The sequence below is a fragment of the Vanacampus margaritifer genome, chromosome 12, assembly GCF_051991255.1.
Source record: "Vanacampus margaritifer isolate UIUO_Vmar chromosome 12, RoL_Vmar_1.0, whole genome shotgun sequence".
Classification (NCBI taxonomy): Eukaryota; Metazoa; Chordata; class Actinopteri; order Syngnathiformes; family Syngnathidae; genus Vanacampus; species Vanacampus margaritifer.
The window spans coordinates 3,741,887-3,755,924 of record NC_135443.1 but is presented as its reverse complement, the minus strand read 5'-3'; the positions used below and the strand labels follow the sequence as shown (position 1 = coordinate 3,755,924).

Here is a 14,038-nt window from a genome sequence, read left to right as displayed (position 1 = left end):
ATTGTAGTGTAATTGGTGTAACTTTAATGCATTTTAATATACATATTTTATATTGCTCTACCTCGTTTCTGCACTGTAAAAAAAAAAAAACTTGCATTTTTGGGGCTTAAACTGTATTTTAAGTTTGAATAACTAGAGACGGTTCTGTAAAATGCAGCAACACTGAAAATATTTTTGTTGAATTTCCCAACTTACATTTTGTATACATGTTTCAGGCGGTGTGTCAGAAAGGTTCCAGGAATAGTGTCACATACAAAATATTTCAAATTTAAACTACTAGTTTGAAAGTTTTTCTAAAAAAAAGTTTTTACTACTTTCTGTCCCCTTTCATTTATTTTATTTTAAAGAGTGAAATACATTTTTGAATTGATTTGAATTGGAAAAAAAATATCTAACTAATTTATATACAGTAATAAATTATACCAAATTTACAACAAAAAAACAACTACCAACGACAAGGTTTCCCCTTGAAAGTAATACTCCTGCAGTCTAACACATTCTTCCGGGATCCTCCTCAGCTTCGTGGTCACAACTATCTTGAAGTCATCCGTGTCCTTTGCCAGGAACTGTCAGATGCTCAACATTGTGCACAGATGCATTGTCATGGTGAAGCAGCCTGGAGATGTTTTGTGTTTTGAAAGAACAGCGACCCAAAGTCAGCTGGGATAAGCTTCATCTATTCAAGGCCCATCGCGACCATCTTCCCCCGACATCTTTATCGCGCTTCATCGTACTCCCATCACTGCACGATTATTTCTGTTCTCACTGCAGGTTTCATGTGGAGGCCCAAGACACTCGTGCGGCTTCACGCGTGGATTAATTAAAGCCCTGCGTGCCATTTTTCGACCGGGAGACATCACGAGGCGCCCGTCCCAGCCCTGGCCTCGGGTGTTGCTTACATTCTGCACGCATGAGGTCCTTTTCATCCGTCTGCCTCGTCTGCTCGCCATTTGTGGTCCCGCTGACGTCTTTCTTCTAAATGAGTGAGTTCTCAACTACTTGATGACTTCAAGGAAGATGATTCATCTTTATAGCGTGGTTAGGTACATATGCGTGACCAAAGATTAAATGCTCACGTTTGATTGACATTGTCAGGGAGGTATTAATTTGGCCCAAAAAAAAAAAGACGACTAGCAATAAATCTAGCAACTTTTTTGTAGCCTCTGAGACTCCCTCCAGAGCAGGAGATGTTCACCTCTCCGGTTCCAGACTGCAAATGAATGGTACTTTTGTGAAAGCGAGATACCTCCCCTCCGAGCTGGGTAGGAAGGGGGAGGGGAGAGGGGAAGTGGCAGTAAAACAGGCCAAAAACAGATGTCAGGGAGTAAAGCTGGGGAATGGACTAATTGCATACTAGATGTGGTTTACCCCAATGTGAGGTGGTATAAATAAGTCTTAAGTCAAGATTTAAACATTTGAATTTGTGCTGATAGGGCATACCATCAACCCAAGATTCTGGAACATAAGGTTATGAGCAAGAAAGGATGGTGTTAAGTCATTAAATATTTTGTAAACGGGTAACAAAATCTAAAAATCACATCTCAGGTTGACTGGGAGCCAGATGTTAATTTGTGCATCCAACCAAAACCAATGCAACTAACTCTCTGCTTACCTTTTGGCTTTCAGGCACCGTCACTTAAATGTGACTCTTGACCTTTGACCCAGCCTAACTGCCAAGTCATGAGACAAGAACCATGGTGTACGGGGCAGCATTTTGTAAATTAGCCAAATTGTCACATCATACTCTTCAAACTTGCTGAGTCAAAAACAACCCCAAGTGCCCCAAGTTTGGGGGTCCATCCAATTTATAACCCAGCAGTTTTAAGGGTGCACAATTGGATACACACTTAACACTGCTGGGTCAAAAATAACACGATTTTGGTTTAAAAAAAAAAAAAAAAGTTGGGTCAATTTGACCAAACTTTCTGGGTTGTTTTCTATAAAAAAGACCATTAACAACCCCAAATTTTGCAAATTGACCCAAGTTGCAAGTCAGTACAATTTGTATTTATTTATTTTGTATTTACCTAAATTGGGTTGTTTTTGACGCAGCAGTTTTAAGGGTTTACAAAGGGAAAGTTGCTTCTTCTTCTTAGAATATATTAGTAATAAAAAATTTATAATTTAATTATTATACTTGGTGGTTTGATTTCACATTTGACAAGTGGGCAGGCTCACTCTCCAGAGGCCAACAAACAATTAAAAAGTCACTTTTCCATTTTTTTCTGTGCCTCTTTTAATGTCAACTATCAATCAAACAGAATTATTTCAACACAACACAAAGGCCACTTTTACCAGCTTTAAGCCTTCACCACATAATGAACGCCATTTTCCCCCCCAACTGTCGTAATTGAGTCATGACTGGCATCCATGCAAACCCTCCGGCCTAATGAGGATCAAGAAGCGGTGGAAAGCGCAAGTCTTAATTTACGACTTTACAGAAGAACTCGGTACTCGGATTAAGGCGCCACATTCATTTCTCCCACAAGAAGCCGTAAAACGAGCACGAGGAGCGATTTGATAAATAAAACACTTTTTACCAGACCTGATGTCCATTAAACACCAAAGGCAATCAATCTGGAGTCTTTAAACGCCTCGTATATCGCATAACTGGCTGTGACTTGAATACCTGTAGTTTGTTTCCCCATTTAATGAGCACATAGTGTGTGTGACACTTGGGATAACAAAAGTGGTATAAAATTAAAGATTTTTAAGAGACTGTTGCGTGCGCTCCTTCGAGTCAGTCATTCTGATGAGGACACCAAAAGCACTTTTGAAGTTCAATTCCTGGTCCAAATGACAACGTTGGTTGACTTGATACGTCACGCAGGCTCAGCCAATCAGAAGTCTTGTTGTGGTGTTCCAAAAAGAGAGAGAGAGAGAGTGGCTGTGAGCCAGCAGAGCGTAAACTGAGCTGGAGCTTCTTTTCTCCCATCTCACTCCTCCTCAGCTCTCATCCGGCAACACCGCAAGCGCAGCACACCGAGTGGACTGAAAAAAGAAAAAGTTTTCACCTCAAGTCTAATCATGTTTTGGTGTCTGTGCGCCATCCTGGCTTTGGCGGTTGACGCGCAAAGCTCCGGCCGCTTCGTGGTGGGCTGCCCGGCGCGTTGCGACAAGTCCATGTGCCCCCGACCTCCGTCCAGCGACTGCCCGGCGGGACAGACCCTCGACGCGTGCCAGTGCTGCCCGGTGTGCGCGTCCGGCGAGGGCGAGGCGTGCGGCGGCAGCGGCAAGCTCGGCGACCCGGTGTGCGGAGAGGGCCTGGAGTGCTCGGTGTCCGGCGGCGTGGGCTACACGGCCACCGTGCGCCGGAGGAGCAAGACGGGCATTTGCGCGTGCAAAGCCGTGGAGCCCGTTTGCGGCAGCGACGGAGTGTCCTACCGGAACGTCTGCGAGCTGAAGATGGTCAGTCGCCGGGCGCAGAAGCTCCAGCAGCCGCCGGTCATCTTCATTCAGCGCGGCGCCTGCGGGAAAGGTAAACCGACGTTTCTTCCGCGCGGTTTGGGTTGGGGTAACGTATGGCCCGCGGGCCACATGCGTCCCGCGCCGTTCTTGAGTCAGGCCCAGCGAGCATTCGGATTGGTTAAATAATTTGTTGTAAATGGGAAAAATACTTGTGAAAACACAGTTTTATATAGATGAAAATGTGAAATAGTCGGTAGATTATTTATTTTTTCAAAAGAGCTTGATTTCTCTTAAAATACTTGTGAAATACAAAGTAAAAAATAAATTAATTTCAATTACATTTATTTTACTTTAAGATAATATCTTTCCACAAAATCTGTATATTATGAATAAATGTATTATAAATTGTAGTATTTATTTTATTTTTTACATAAAGTACAAAAAAAATCTCAAATATGCATAATATTGTATTACCTAATTGGTCAATTAAGTAATACTTATATAACAAATGAAAATGGATTGTTGTTTTCATTTTTTAATGAAATAGTTATATAATATAAAACAAATAAATATATACAGTGTATATATATATAATATTTCAACTTTTTTTTTACCTTATTTTTTTATTATTTTTACTCCATTTCCAAATGACCAAACCCATGTGACCATTAAAAATAAAAATCGAACAGTATCTAGTATCAGATCTCATTATAGACTGTGCAGGTATACCTTAGTCACATAATGCACAAATACAACATCAGCTTGGCTTGAGTAAACTAAACCTAGCTCAGATATCCTCAGGGTGACGTCCCGCCGTGTCGTTTCCTTTCTTTAAATCCACACAAAAGGCTGCCGAGCGTGAGCTCATAAATGGACGTTTGTGGTTGGAAGTGGAGTCAGCGGCACACGGTGCCAACTTGTCGCGGTTACGACAACAAGCTCGCTATTCTGTTGTGTTGTCGCACATGTTCTTTCAACTTTTGACTGCGTGGATGAAGTCATGATGTAAAGCTCGACGCGGGCACGTTCACCACGAGGCGCTCGCGTGGACTTCATCAGCTTGATCAAAAACGCATCGGCTGCGAGAAAGTCAATGACCCGAGCAGGGAGGAATGTTATTTTATATAAAATGGTGGCGATGCACTCCATTAGGATGTCATGTGAGAGGCGTTTACAGAGGAACTTCTGAGTTGGAGAAGACTGTGAAAATCTCTGCTCATGTTGTCTGTTCCTTTTGCTGGAATTAAGGTCGCTAGTCGCCTTAGAGCCGCTAAATATAGCAATCCAAATCGCTAAGTTGGCAACACTGACTGTGCTATCGTTAATTAGCTACTCTCAATTTGTAGCTATGTTGTCAGAGGAAACGACGCATGCCAGCCGTCGACGATGGTTTGTTTACTTTCTACCAAACAGGTAATAGTTGAATTGACCCGTTCAAAAGAATCAATAGAGTGGCATCTTGACTTTATGGGCTCTATATTTGTAGTTAGCCCATGCTAGAGCCGCTTGTTTGGGAATTTGAAAGGCAGTCTCCAAGTAGCTACCTCTCATATTCTTCATCCGTCCGTGCAGGTTTGCTTGTACTTCCATGGACTCAGAAAAATCAATTTCTCCTTCTGCCCCACCAAGGACTGTGCTCCTGTTATGCACTAATTTTAATAGGAATGAGAGGAGCCACTTCTATTTGTGGCAAATTAAACTGGTTGTGTTCATGCCCACAGCTGCAGCCAAGCTGTTCAAAATACCAAGACAAAGTCTAGCAAGCCCCTGCGCAGATACACACTGCGACGTCAAGGTTATGAAGTTGTCCTTGGGAAAATCTCTTCATTATAAAGTGGTTAGTGCTGTCAAAATTAATCAATTAATCCATTATCAAATTAATCAACAACTATTTTAATAATCGAGTAATCGTTTTTAGCCATTTTTTTAAAAAATTGTCCAAATCCGCTGATTTCAGCAGGTCAACAGTAATTGTTCACTGATTTCTGTAGTCCTTCATGAATGAAGACTGACTATGTATCAAAATTAGACATTTGCAAACATCTGTTTTAAGGCCCGTCCAATATGCATTTTTTTAGTCCGATACCGATTTTTGGCAGAAAAAATACCAATTACCGATTAATCTGCCGATTATTTAAAAATATATGTTTAATGCATAAAATTATCCCCCCCTCACCTAATTCCTTTGAATAGGATACTCCCTTCGCTTTTAGCATTAGCGCTAGGCTAGCGATGTTTTGAAAATCAAACATGTTTTGTATTTAAATATACAGTGGATGTAATTCTTATTGTCGTGTGTTAGTTTTACAGTTAATTGCAATTTAAACAGTTTAGGGACAACAGAATAACATACGCTACACACTTGCTGGCTGCTAATGCCACGCAAGCAAAATGGTGCATTCAGAGTACTTAAACAGCGTCGGAAACTTCAGTTTTCGTATTTGTACAGTGATTAAAAAAATCAAAGAAGTACGGAATAAACACCAATCACTTGTTAATAAACAGTAATCAAGGGGAAAAAATTGCTTTTGTAATGCATTGTAATGTGAAATTAAAATGAATCCGATTAGTCGATTGAATATTCAAAAGATTAATCGGTTCCAAAAATATTCGATAGTGACAGCACTAAAGGGGTTCCCTGCTATCAAAAAGTGGAAGAATCCCTCCACTAGAGCGCTTTCACTAAACTAACCCTGTACCCTGACATTTCTTTGACAAACTGGAGTCACTCTCGACTCAATGCACGAAGCAGGCGCACTTGAATGGCGAGCATCCAACACCTGTTCTCTCCCACAGCGCCCAACGTAGCCAAGGCCAGCCAGTCGTCGCTCTCCTTTCAGTCTGCGTCTCCTTCTCAAGCTCCGCCGCTGCCCTCAAACCGTAAATCACCCTCAGCAGTCACATGACGGAACGTCTGCCTTTGATCGCAAGCCGCCGGCCCTCCTCGGGAGGAAAACACAAAATTAGCAACCCGTCGTTTCGGGGAGAAGCTCAACACGCACTTCAAAAAGGCGTGCGGGCGCAGCGGTCGGGGCGGCCCGTCGTTTGTTTGTCACTCGTGAGCGAGAGGTCTCGCAGGCTAGCCTGTGGCGAGGGCCGCTGGGTCGTGCGAAGCTCCTGCAGCGAGAATTTCCACATCTGCAGTGAAACGTGGAAGGTTTTGTTTGGCAGCGCGAGAAAAACGCGGTTGCTGTTGTTCCATCTCTGGAGATTTTCATGTTGAAAGGAAGTTTGACAGCAAAGCAGGACTGTTTAGACCCAAATTACCCCCCCTACTCTCTTTATTAAGGTGCTCTGGAACGGCCCCAACACTGCATGATCTCACTTTTTGTCAGGGTGTTAATGTAAAATTCTCAAAGTGCTGCTTTTGGCAGGGAAAACTAGGCCAAAAGTTGCTTCGTCCCGGCGGATTAAATTCCCTCCAAATTGGCCAACTTTGCTTTTACGCACATTTTAAAGGCATTATGATGAGGACCGATGTTGAGTGAGGAAACCGGGCGAGGGAGTGTTTTTTGGGCGAGAGCTAAAGTCCAGACGCTGCAAATGTTTTTTCGACACAACGGCTGGAAATGCCAACATGAGGAATTTGTTTTGGATCTCGTTGCACGCACGCGGAGGACGCACGATCCCAATAATCACAAACAGGGCTCGATTCGGAACAGGTTTTGCGGTGCGATGATGTTACACGATGACCTCCGTGACTTCTTCCACCCGTGTGAGGAAGAAGAAAGACATTTCTGTTTTCAGCTGATTGGGGCTTAAACCTCCTCCTGCATGTTGTGTTTGTTTCTTCTTAAAGTGGAAGTCAACCTTAAATATTTCTTGACCTCACTCGTCTAAACATGACATTCTGATTAATATTATTTTGCAGAGATGGCAAATCCAGGTCCAGAAAGTAAAAACCCTGCCACAGTTTGGCTTTAGCCTCAGGTCCTAGTTAGCTAGCTCCCTAGCTAGCTCCCATGGTGCTCGTTTAACTGCTTCGGAGCTATTAGCTAGCTAGTTAGCTAGCACCACGGGCTAAAGCCAAACTGTGGCAGGGTTTTTACTTTCTGGACCTGGATTTGCCACCTCTGCATTTTTGGAATATGAGGTATGAAGCAAAATCTAGTCGTTTTAGCCATCTCGGGGTGGCCATTTTGTCACTTGCTGTTGACTGAAGATGACATCTATGTTGCACAGGCAACAACCAATCAGAGCTCACCTGTTTTCTGAAGCTGAGCTGTGATTGGTTGTTGCATGAGAGCTGAACAACATTGGATGTCATCTGTCGACAGCGAGTGGCAAAATGGCCGCCACCTGAGATGGATTAAAACGGCTGGGCTGCATAGAACATATTATTGTAAAAAAAAAAAAGAAAAAAAAAGTTTGTTTTCAGCCTTTAACAACTTTCATGGGTCAATGTGACCCGTTCTAATAAAAAATAAATGCACACAATGCAATGTTCTTAATATTAAAAAAATTACAAAAACTGACTTTAAAATGAGAATTCTGAGCATAAAGTGCGAATCCTGCCAAACCTTTTTTCTCTCTCTTCACTGGCCCTAATCTTCTTCCGTAGGCCAGCAAACAAAGTTGAACCAATTTTTTTTCTTTAAAATTTTCCAAATGGGACACTTTGACCCGCGACGTAACAGGAGGGCTTGCAGTGAGTGTCCATGTTTGTGTGGGAAAAGGCTGCTTTTTCTTATTTCGCCTTTGACTGTACTGAAAATTAGTCGCAGTGCACCAGAGGGACGGAAGATTAACGTTTGGCGGATGAATTGATGGAAGAGCGTAAAGATGGATTAGATTGATGAATGAGTGAAATGAGAGAAGGAGGGATGAAGGGAATAAAATAAAGACGGCTGAAAAGATGGCTGGATTAACGGACCGATTGATGGTGAGTGGATAATGAATGGGAGCAAGGGAAGATGAATGGGTGAATAGAAAGATGGATTGAAAGAGGGAAGAAAATAAGGACGGGTGGAAGGACATTGACGGACGGGTGGATTACGGGACGAGTGGATAATGAATGGGAGGAATGAAAGATGAATGAGTGAAATGAAGGATGGATGAGAAAGAAGACGAGTCAATTAAAAGACAGATGGATGAAGGGTGGATAATGAATGGGAGGAGGGAAAGATGGACGGATGATTGAAGTGGTGGATAGGTAAAAAGAAAAAAAGTCTCCTGCACTCTTTTCATCACATCGGCTCTCTGACATTTCAAATTCCCAACTTGTGCCGTCTTATCTACCTCGTTCATCCAAACATATAATCGTGTCGTCGGGTGAGAGTGATTTAGCCATCATAAAAAGAAAATCATTCCCCCCCTGCAGGTCCAGGCTATTTTTGTTTAATTATCATCTTTTACAACCCGAACCAGAACACCTCCGTGCTTTCAAGCGCGCCGTCCTGGGAGGCTTTTGACTCCAAATTGTCTCCACCCGGGGAAGTAATGACTGATATTTGCGTATCAAAGGCGCTTGTTACGTGGCGAAGTTTTTGAGGGGGAGCGCTGCTAAAAGTGTCGACTGGGTACGTAACTTAATTAGCAGGTGTACCTCGCAACGTTTCCTGACTTGCCCGCCGCTGTCTGCGTCAAGGACTGACTGCTTGCTTGCTGGGATGAAGGCGCGGTTGTTTGGGGGTTGTTATACATTAGGGTGTATTTGAGGACCGCGAGAAGAAATGTAGAATATGTTAAACCAAGGTAGGGGAGATAAGGTGAAGGTTGGGAATGCCAGGGTTGTGTGACGGTGTGTGTGCATATTCGCTATGTGAGTGTGTGACAGTAGAAAGTATATTGTTGTTGTGAGTGTTTAATTGAGTGTGTGAGTCTAGCTGTGTTGTATGTGAAAGCGAGAGAGAAATAATAAAAGTAGGATTTTGTGTTGTGTGTAGCAGAGTGAGAGAGTATGTGTGTTTGTGTGTGACTCTGTGAGTGTGTTCTGTTTGTGTGTATACGTGTATATTTACAGTTGTGCTTGAAAGTTTACATACACTCTAAAAACAGTTGGGTCAACAACAAAAAAACAACTATGGGTAAAAAAAAATGGACCGATCCTCTACTTGGGTCGATTTGACCCAATTTTGAGTCAAGAAATGGGTTTTTCAGCGTAAAACAACTCATAAATATTGGTCAGATCCTTTACTTGGGTGTATAAAACAACCCAGAAAGTTGGGTCAAATTGACCCATAAAGTGGATAAGTCGATTTTTTAAATCCATAATTGGGTTACTTTTGACCCAACTGTTTTTAGAGTGTATCCTACACTCTTAAAACTAGTTGGGTCAAAAATGGTACCGACCCGCTACTTTTTGGGTTGTTTTAAACAAAACAACCTATTTTTTTGTATATAAATAAAACAACACTTTTATAGATCGAACATTTACATACCCTACACTTAAAACTGCTGGATCAAATATAACCCAATATTGGTTATAAAACTAAAAATAAATGGATCGACTCGGCTGCTCCTTGGGTCAATTCCAGTTTTCTACAAAATGGCCCAATTTTTTGTATTTAAAAAAACAAAATAGTTTTTACAGTTGTCCTTGAAAAATTATACATACCCTACACTCTTAAAACTGCTGGGTCAAAAATAACCCAATACTGGTAAAAAATCGGACCAGCTACTTGGGTCAATTTGGCCCAAATTTCTGGGTTGTTTTATAAAAAACATATCCATTTATTGTATCCACAAAAAAAGAACAAGAGCCGTTTTCACAGTTCAAATATAACACAGTATTGGTCAAAAATTGGACCGACCGACTGACCCAAATTTCTGGGTTGTTGAAATTACCCCTTTTTTGTATTTAAAAAATAACAGTTTTTACAATTGTGCTTGAAAGTTTACATACCCTTCTTCTCTAAAAACTGCTGGGTCAAAAATAACCCAATATTGGTCAAAAATTGGACCGACCCACTACTTGGGTCAATTTGAACCAACTATCTGGGTTATTTTGTACAAAACGATCCAATTTTTTGTGTGTGAATGTGTGAGTAAGCGTGTGAGTGTGTGTCGGACCCGAGCGAGACGGTCTACACCGCAGCAGAACTGTCATTTCCTTCCGTGTTATGACAAAGACAACTTGTTTGTATTCTTACGTCACTTTAGCGTGTCGGTTTTTGACTTGTGTTTGTGTTGAATTGTCTTGCATTCAAGGTGTGTGAACGTTTGTGTGTCCTACTTTGCGTTTCTAGCTCAGGACAACCCAGACAGCCCGAGACACAAGTACAACTTCATTGCCGACGTGGTGGAGAAAATTGCGCCAGCTGTGGTTCACATTGAGCTCTACCGCAAGTAAGAAGCAGCACCTGTGTGTGTTTTCTTTTCCGTGTGTGTGTGCGTGTGTGTGTGTGTGTGTGTGTGTGTGTGTGTGGGTGAGTGCTGTCAAATTTACAGCCCACCTGTGTACTCAACCACCCGAGCACTTTCCTATCCAAACATTTTGTCTTTTTCATCATCCATCTTCCTGCTTCCTGTTTAATAACACCCCCCCCCCCCCCCCCCCACCTTGCCGGTCACCAGTGTTGCGTGCCTGTCGCTTCTCCTGGTGTCGTTATTGCTGCTGCGACGTGTCTCCAGTCTGAGTCATCCCTCTCCAATCTGTCTCTCATTTAAAGCACCGCTGCTTATGTTTGCCTTGACACCGGAGTTGCAAAGGGGAGGTTTTCTGAGGTTTTCTGGTCCTCGTCCAGGAAATTTCCGCAAACTTTCCACTGGGAAGCTTTTCTGGGTTTATTCGTGTGGTTTTGCAGTGAGCAGACATGCATGCAACCAAATATACATTAAAAAATATATTTTTTGAAGTGATAGAAGAAAATAAAACGGAAAAGATTCGAGTTTGGTGCAGTTTGGTGTCCCTCAAGGCTCACTGCTCGATACCCTTCTGTTCATCATTTGCATGCTACCCCTTCTGTCTCATTGCAAATTCGTTCTACCTTCTTCACTGGATTTATATGCTAGTGATAAAAGCTGTCATTTTTATCTGTTTTGTATAAACTGACATAAAATGATTTTTTTAAATTCATGTTAAGATAACCATTATTAGTCTTACAATGGGAACATTTCCATTATTTCATTAGTAATAGTGTACACACAAACTTAAATAAACAGCATTGAAGGAGTGTTGATACTTTATTGTATGTATTGATTAAACTTCAGTTGAGCATAAGAAATTTAATGCTGAAAAAACACCCCCAAAAATTACTACTTGTTATAACATGGGTCAGTTTGACCCACAACATAAATGTGGATTGACAAGGCTATGATTTTTACACTTAAAAAACAAAACAAATTTTCCCGGTCAGGATGACATACTCCAAGCGCGAGGTGGCCGTGGCCAGCGGCTCGGGCTTCGTGGTTGCCGATGACGGACAGATCGTGACCAACGCGCACGTGGTGGCCAACAAGCACCGCGTCAAGGTGGAGTTCCAGAGCGGCGCCATCTACGACGCCAAAATCAAGGACGTGGACGAGCGCTCTGACATCGCCCTCATCAAGATCGAGGCACCGGTGAGTGGTTATGTCATTTTCTTTATGAGGTAACCCGCTTGGGTACTTGAATATGGTGAAGCCCCCTTTAACACCAAAACCTCAATCCAAACCAGGTAATTTTGTCAAAGGAAGCCCAGTTAGCTTAATGCTAATATATAAAGTGAAACGTCATAGATGCATATTGGGAATTAGCATGAACACTACTGTACAGTAGGTTTTAAAACACTCAAATAAGCTACAAATGTACATCCTTTGTTTTAGAAACATCGCCAGTGCTAATGCTAACAGTCAATGCAAAACCCCATTAACAGGCTAAGAGAAAATTAGCGTCTATTCATAAGCAAACTCTGCAGTAACACATACAGACAGGTAATACAGCAATACTCAAATAGCTCAATTCTTCCTAATCTGTAAAAACGAGTTATATTACTAAAGCTCAATTGCAACTTTCTTCTTCTACTTGTTTTATCTTAATCTTATGTGTGCTCAATGTAGCATGGGACCACAGTGCCCCTCAGAGGCCAATGTGTGTACAGCAGGAACAACCGGTGTTATTTTTATTTTTATGTATTGTTTTTACTGGTATAATTGTAATGTTTTGTTATTTTACGTTGTTATTAAATTATATATATATAATTATCTTGTCCTAATGCCTGGAGTTGTCTAGACGTTTTCCGTACAGTACCTGTTTTCTTTCAGTAGATTCTTGAAGGTTAAGTTACAAACCCATACATGAACCTATCGTGATTATTACCAAGGAAGCTCGAGTTTCGTGTGCAGGACTCTCAAAGTGTCAACTTTGTCAACTAAATCAACGCGTGGTCCCGCTGCTGTGTCATTCCTCATTTTAACTGCACGGTTGGTTTGTCTGCTGCTGATAAATCACAATAAGGCAGACTGAGGGTAAAGTGAGAATGCAGGTGCCGCCCAAAAGAAGTAGAAGAGGAGGAGCTTTTTTTTTTTAAGTCCTGATCGTTGCTTTCAGTCGAATTTAAGCAGAAAATACACAGACGTTCCTGTTTTTAATAATAATTGTTGTTTCAGTTTCAAGTATGCTTGGCGGAAACAATTTTATCCTTCCATAGGAAAATCTGGTGACTGTTCTGTTTTCACGCTCAAACATCGTAAAATGTTGATTAACTGTTCAGGCAAGGTTTTTGTAAGTAACACTTCAACCTTCCGAATGTGGGAAAATAGGTTAACCGCATTAAAATGTCACAACAATAAACCACTCATACTTTTATGACCAAGACATAATGTTCTTTTTTTTAATTTTTTTTTTAGCTTTTTTTTTTTTTTAACTGACCATTAACAACACCTAAGAAGGTAAAAAAAATTGTGGTATAAATTTGCATGTGGGTTAATTTGATAAAATTAGCCAGTGGTGGTTTGATGCAAACAACATTCATTTTGCTAACCCTAACGCAGAAAAGTGAATACTTTTTCTCTATAGAAGTCTCGAGTCAAGTTGCCAGATTTGTTGCTAGTCCTTTTTAGGGGAAAAATTGCAAACTATAGCTTCAAAGTCACTAAGTAGCTGTGTAGTAACGCGCTAACTCCGCCTTCAGCTTACACGGTATGTAATTTATAAATCACGGAAAAATGCATATGTCTCTTTTAACTCATTTGCTCCCATAAACAGCCGGGAGCGAAGGGGATTGCTTCAGTAAAAATGGCTGGGAGTGAATGAGTTAATGATATACGCAAACCTTAAATGAAAATTTAGCACTCATTTATTCACAATGTTAACTTCACCACATTAAAAAATTCAAAGCTAACCCCTTTAGCCTTTTGTCTTTTTTATGTCCACATGAGAACACACAGTTAACTTAGCAGTAGCCGAGTGATTAACTTGTCTGCCTCACAGTCCTGAGGTTCCGTGTTTGAAACTCCATCGCAACTCTAACGAGGACAAGCATTATAAAAAATGACCGTCTCAATGTTTACATAAGTGTTTATGTAAACCGTGAAGATAAATTAGAGTCTTTGGTGAACCTAGCGTGTTTTTGGAAGCTGTAGAAGCCACACAAGTGCAGGGGGAAAACATGCAAATTCAGCACAGGAAGGCCCCGTGCCAACACACGAACCCAGTGGTTGTTATAAGGCAGCGGCGCTTAGCCACTCAGCCGGCGAAATTTCACAGGCT

General features: G+C 41.5%; 1 protein-coding gene across 1 annotated transcript in view; it reads left to right on the top strand.

Annotated features, from left to right (window-relative positions):
* The first annotated feature begins 757 nt into the window (after positions 1–757).
* LOC144061082 (serine protease HTRA1A-like) overlaps positions 758–14,038 on the top strand; it is a 33,308-nt gene continuing 20,027 nt past the window's right edge. Inside the window, exons 1-4 of the mRNA XM_077581150.1 lie at positions 758–983; positions 2,951–3,478; positions 10,596–10,695; positions 11,706–11,910. Of these exons, the coding sequence (XP_077437276.1) occupies positions 980–983; positions 2,951–3,478; positions 10,596–10,695; positions 11,706–11,910 (837 nt within the window). The 5' untranslated portion in view covers positions 758–979. The remainder of the gene's footprint in view (positions 984–2,950; positions 3,479–10,595; positions 10,696–11,705; positions 11,911–14,038) is intronic.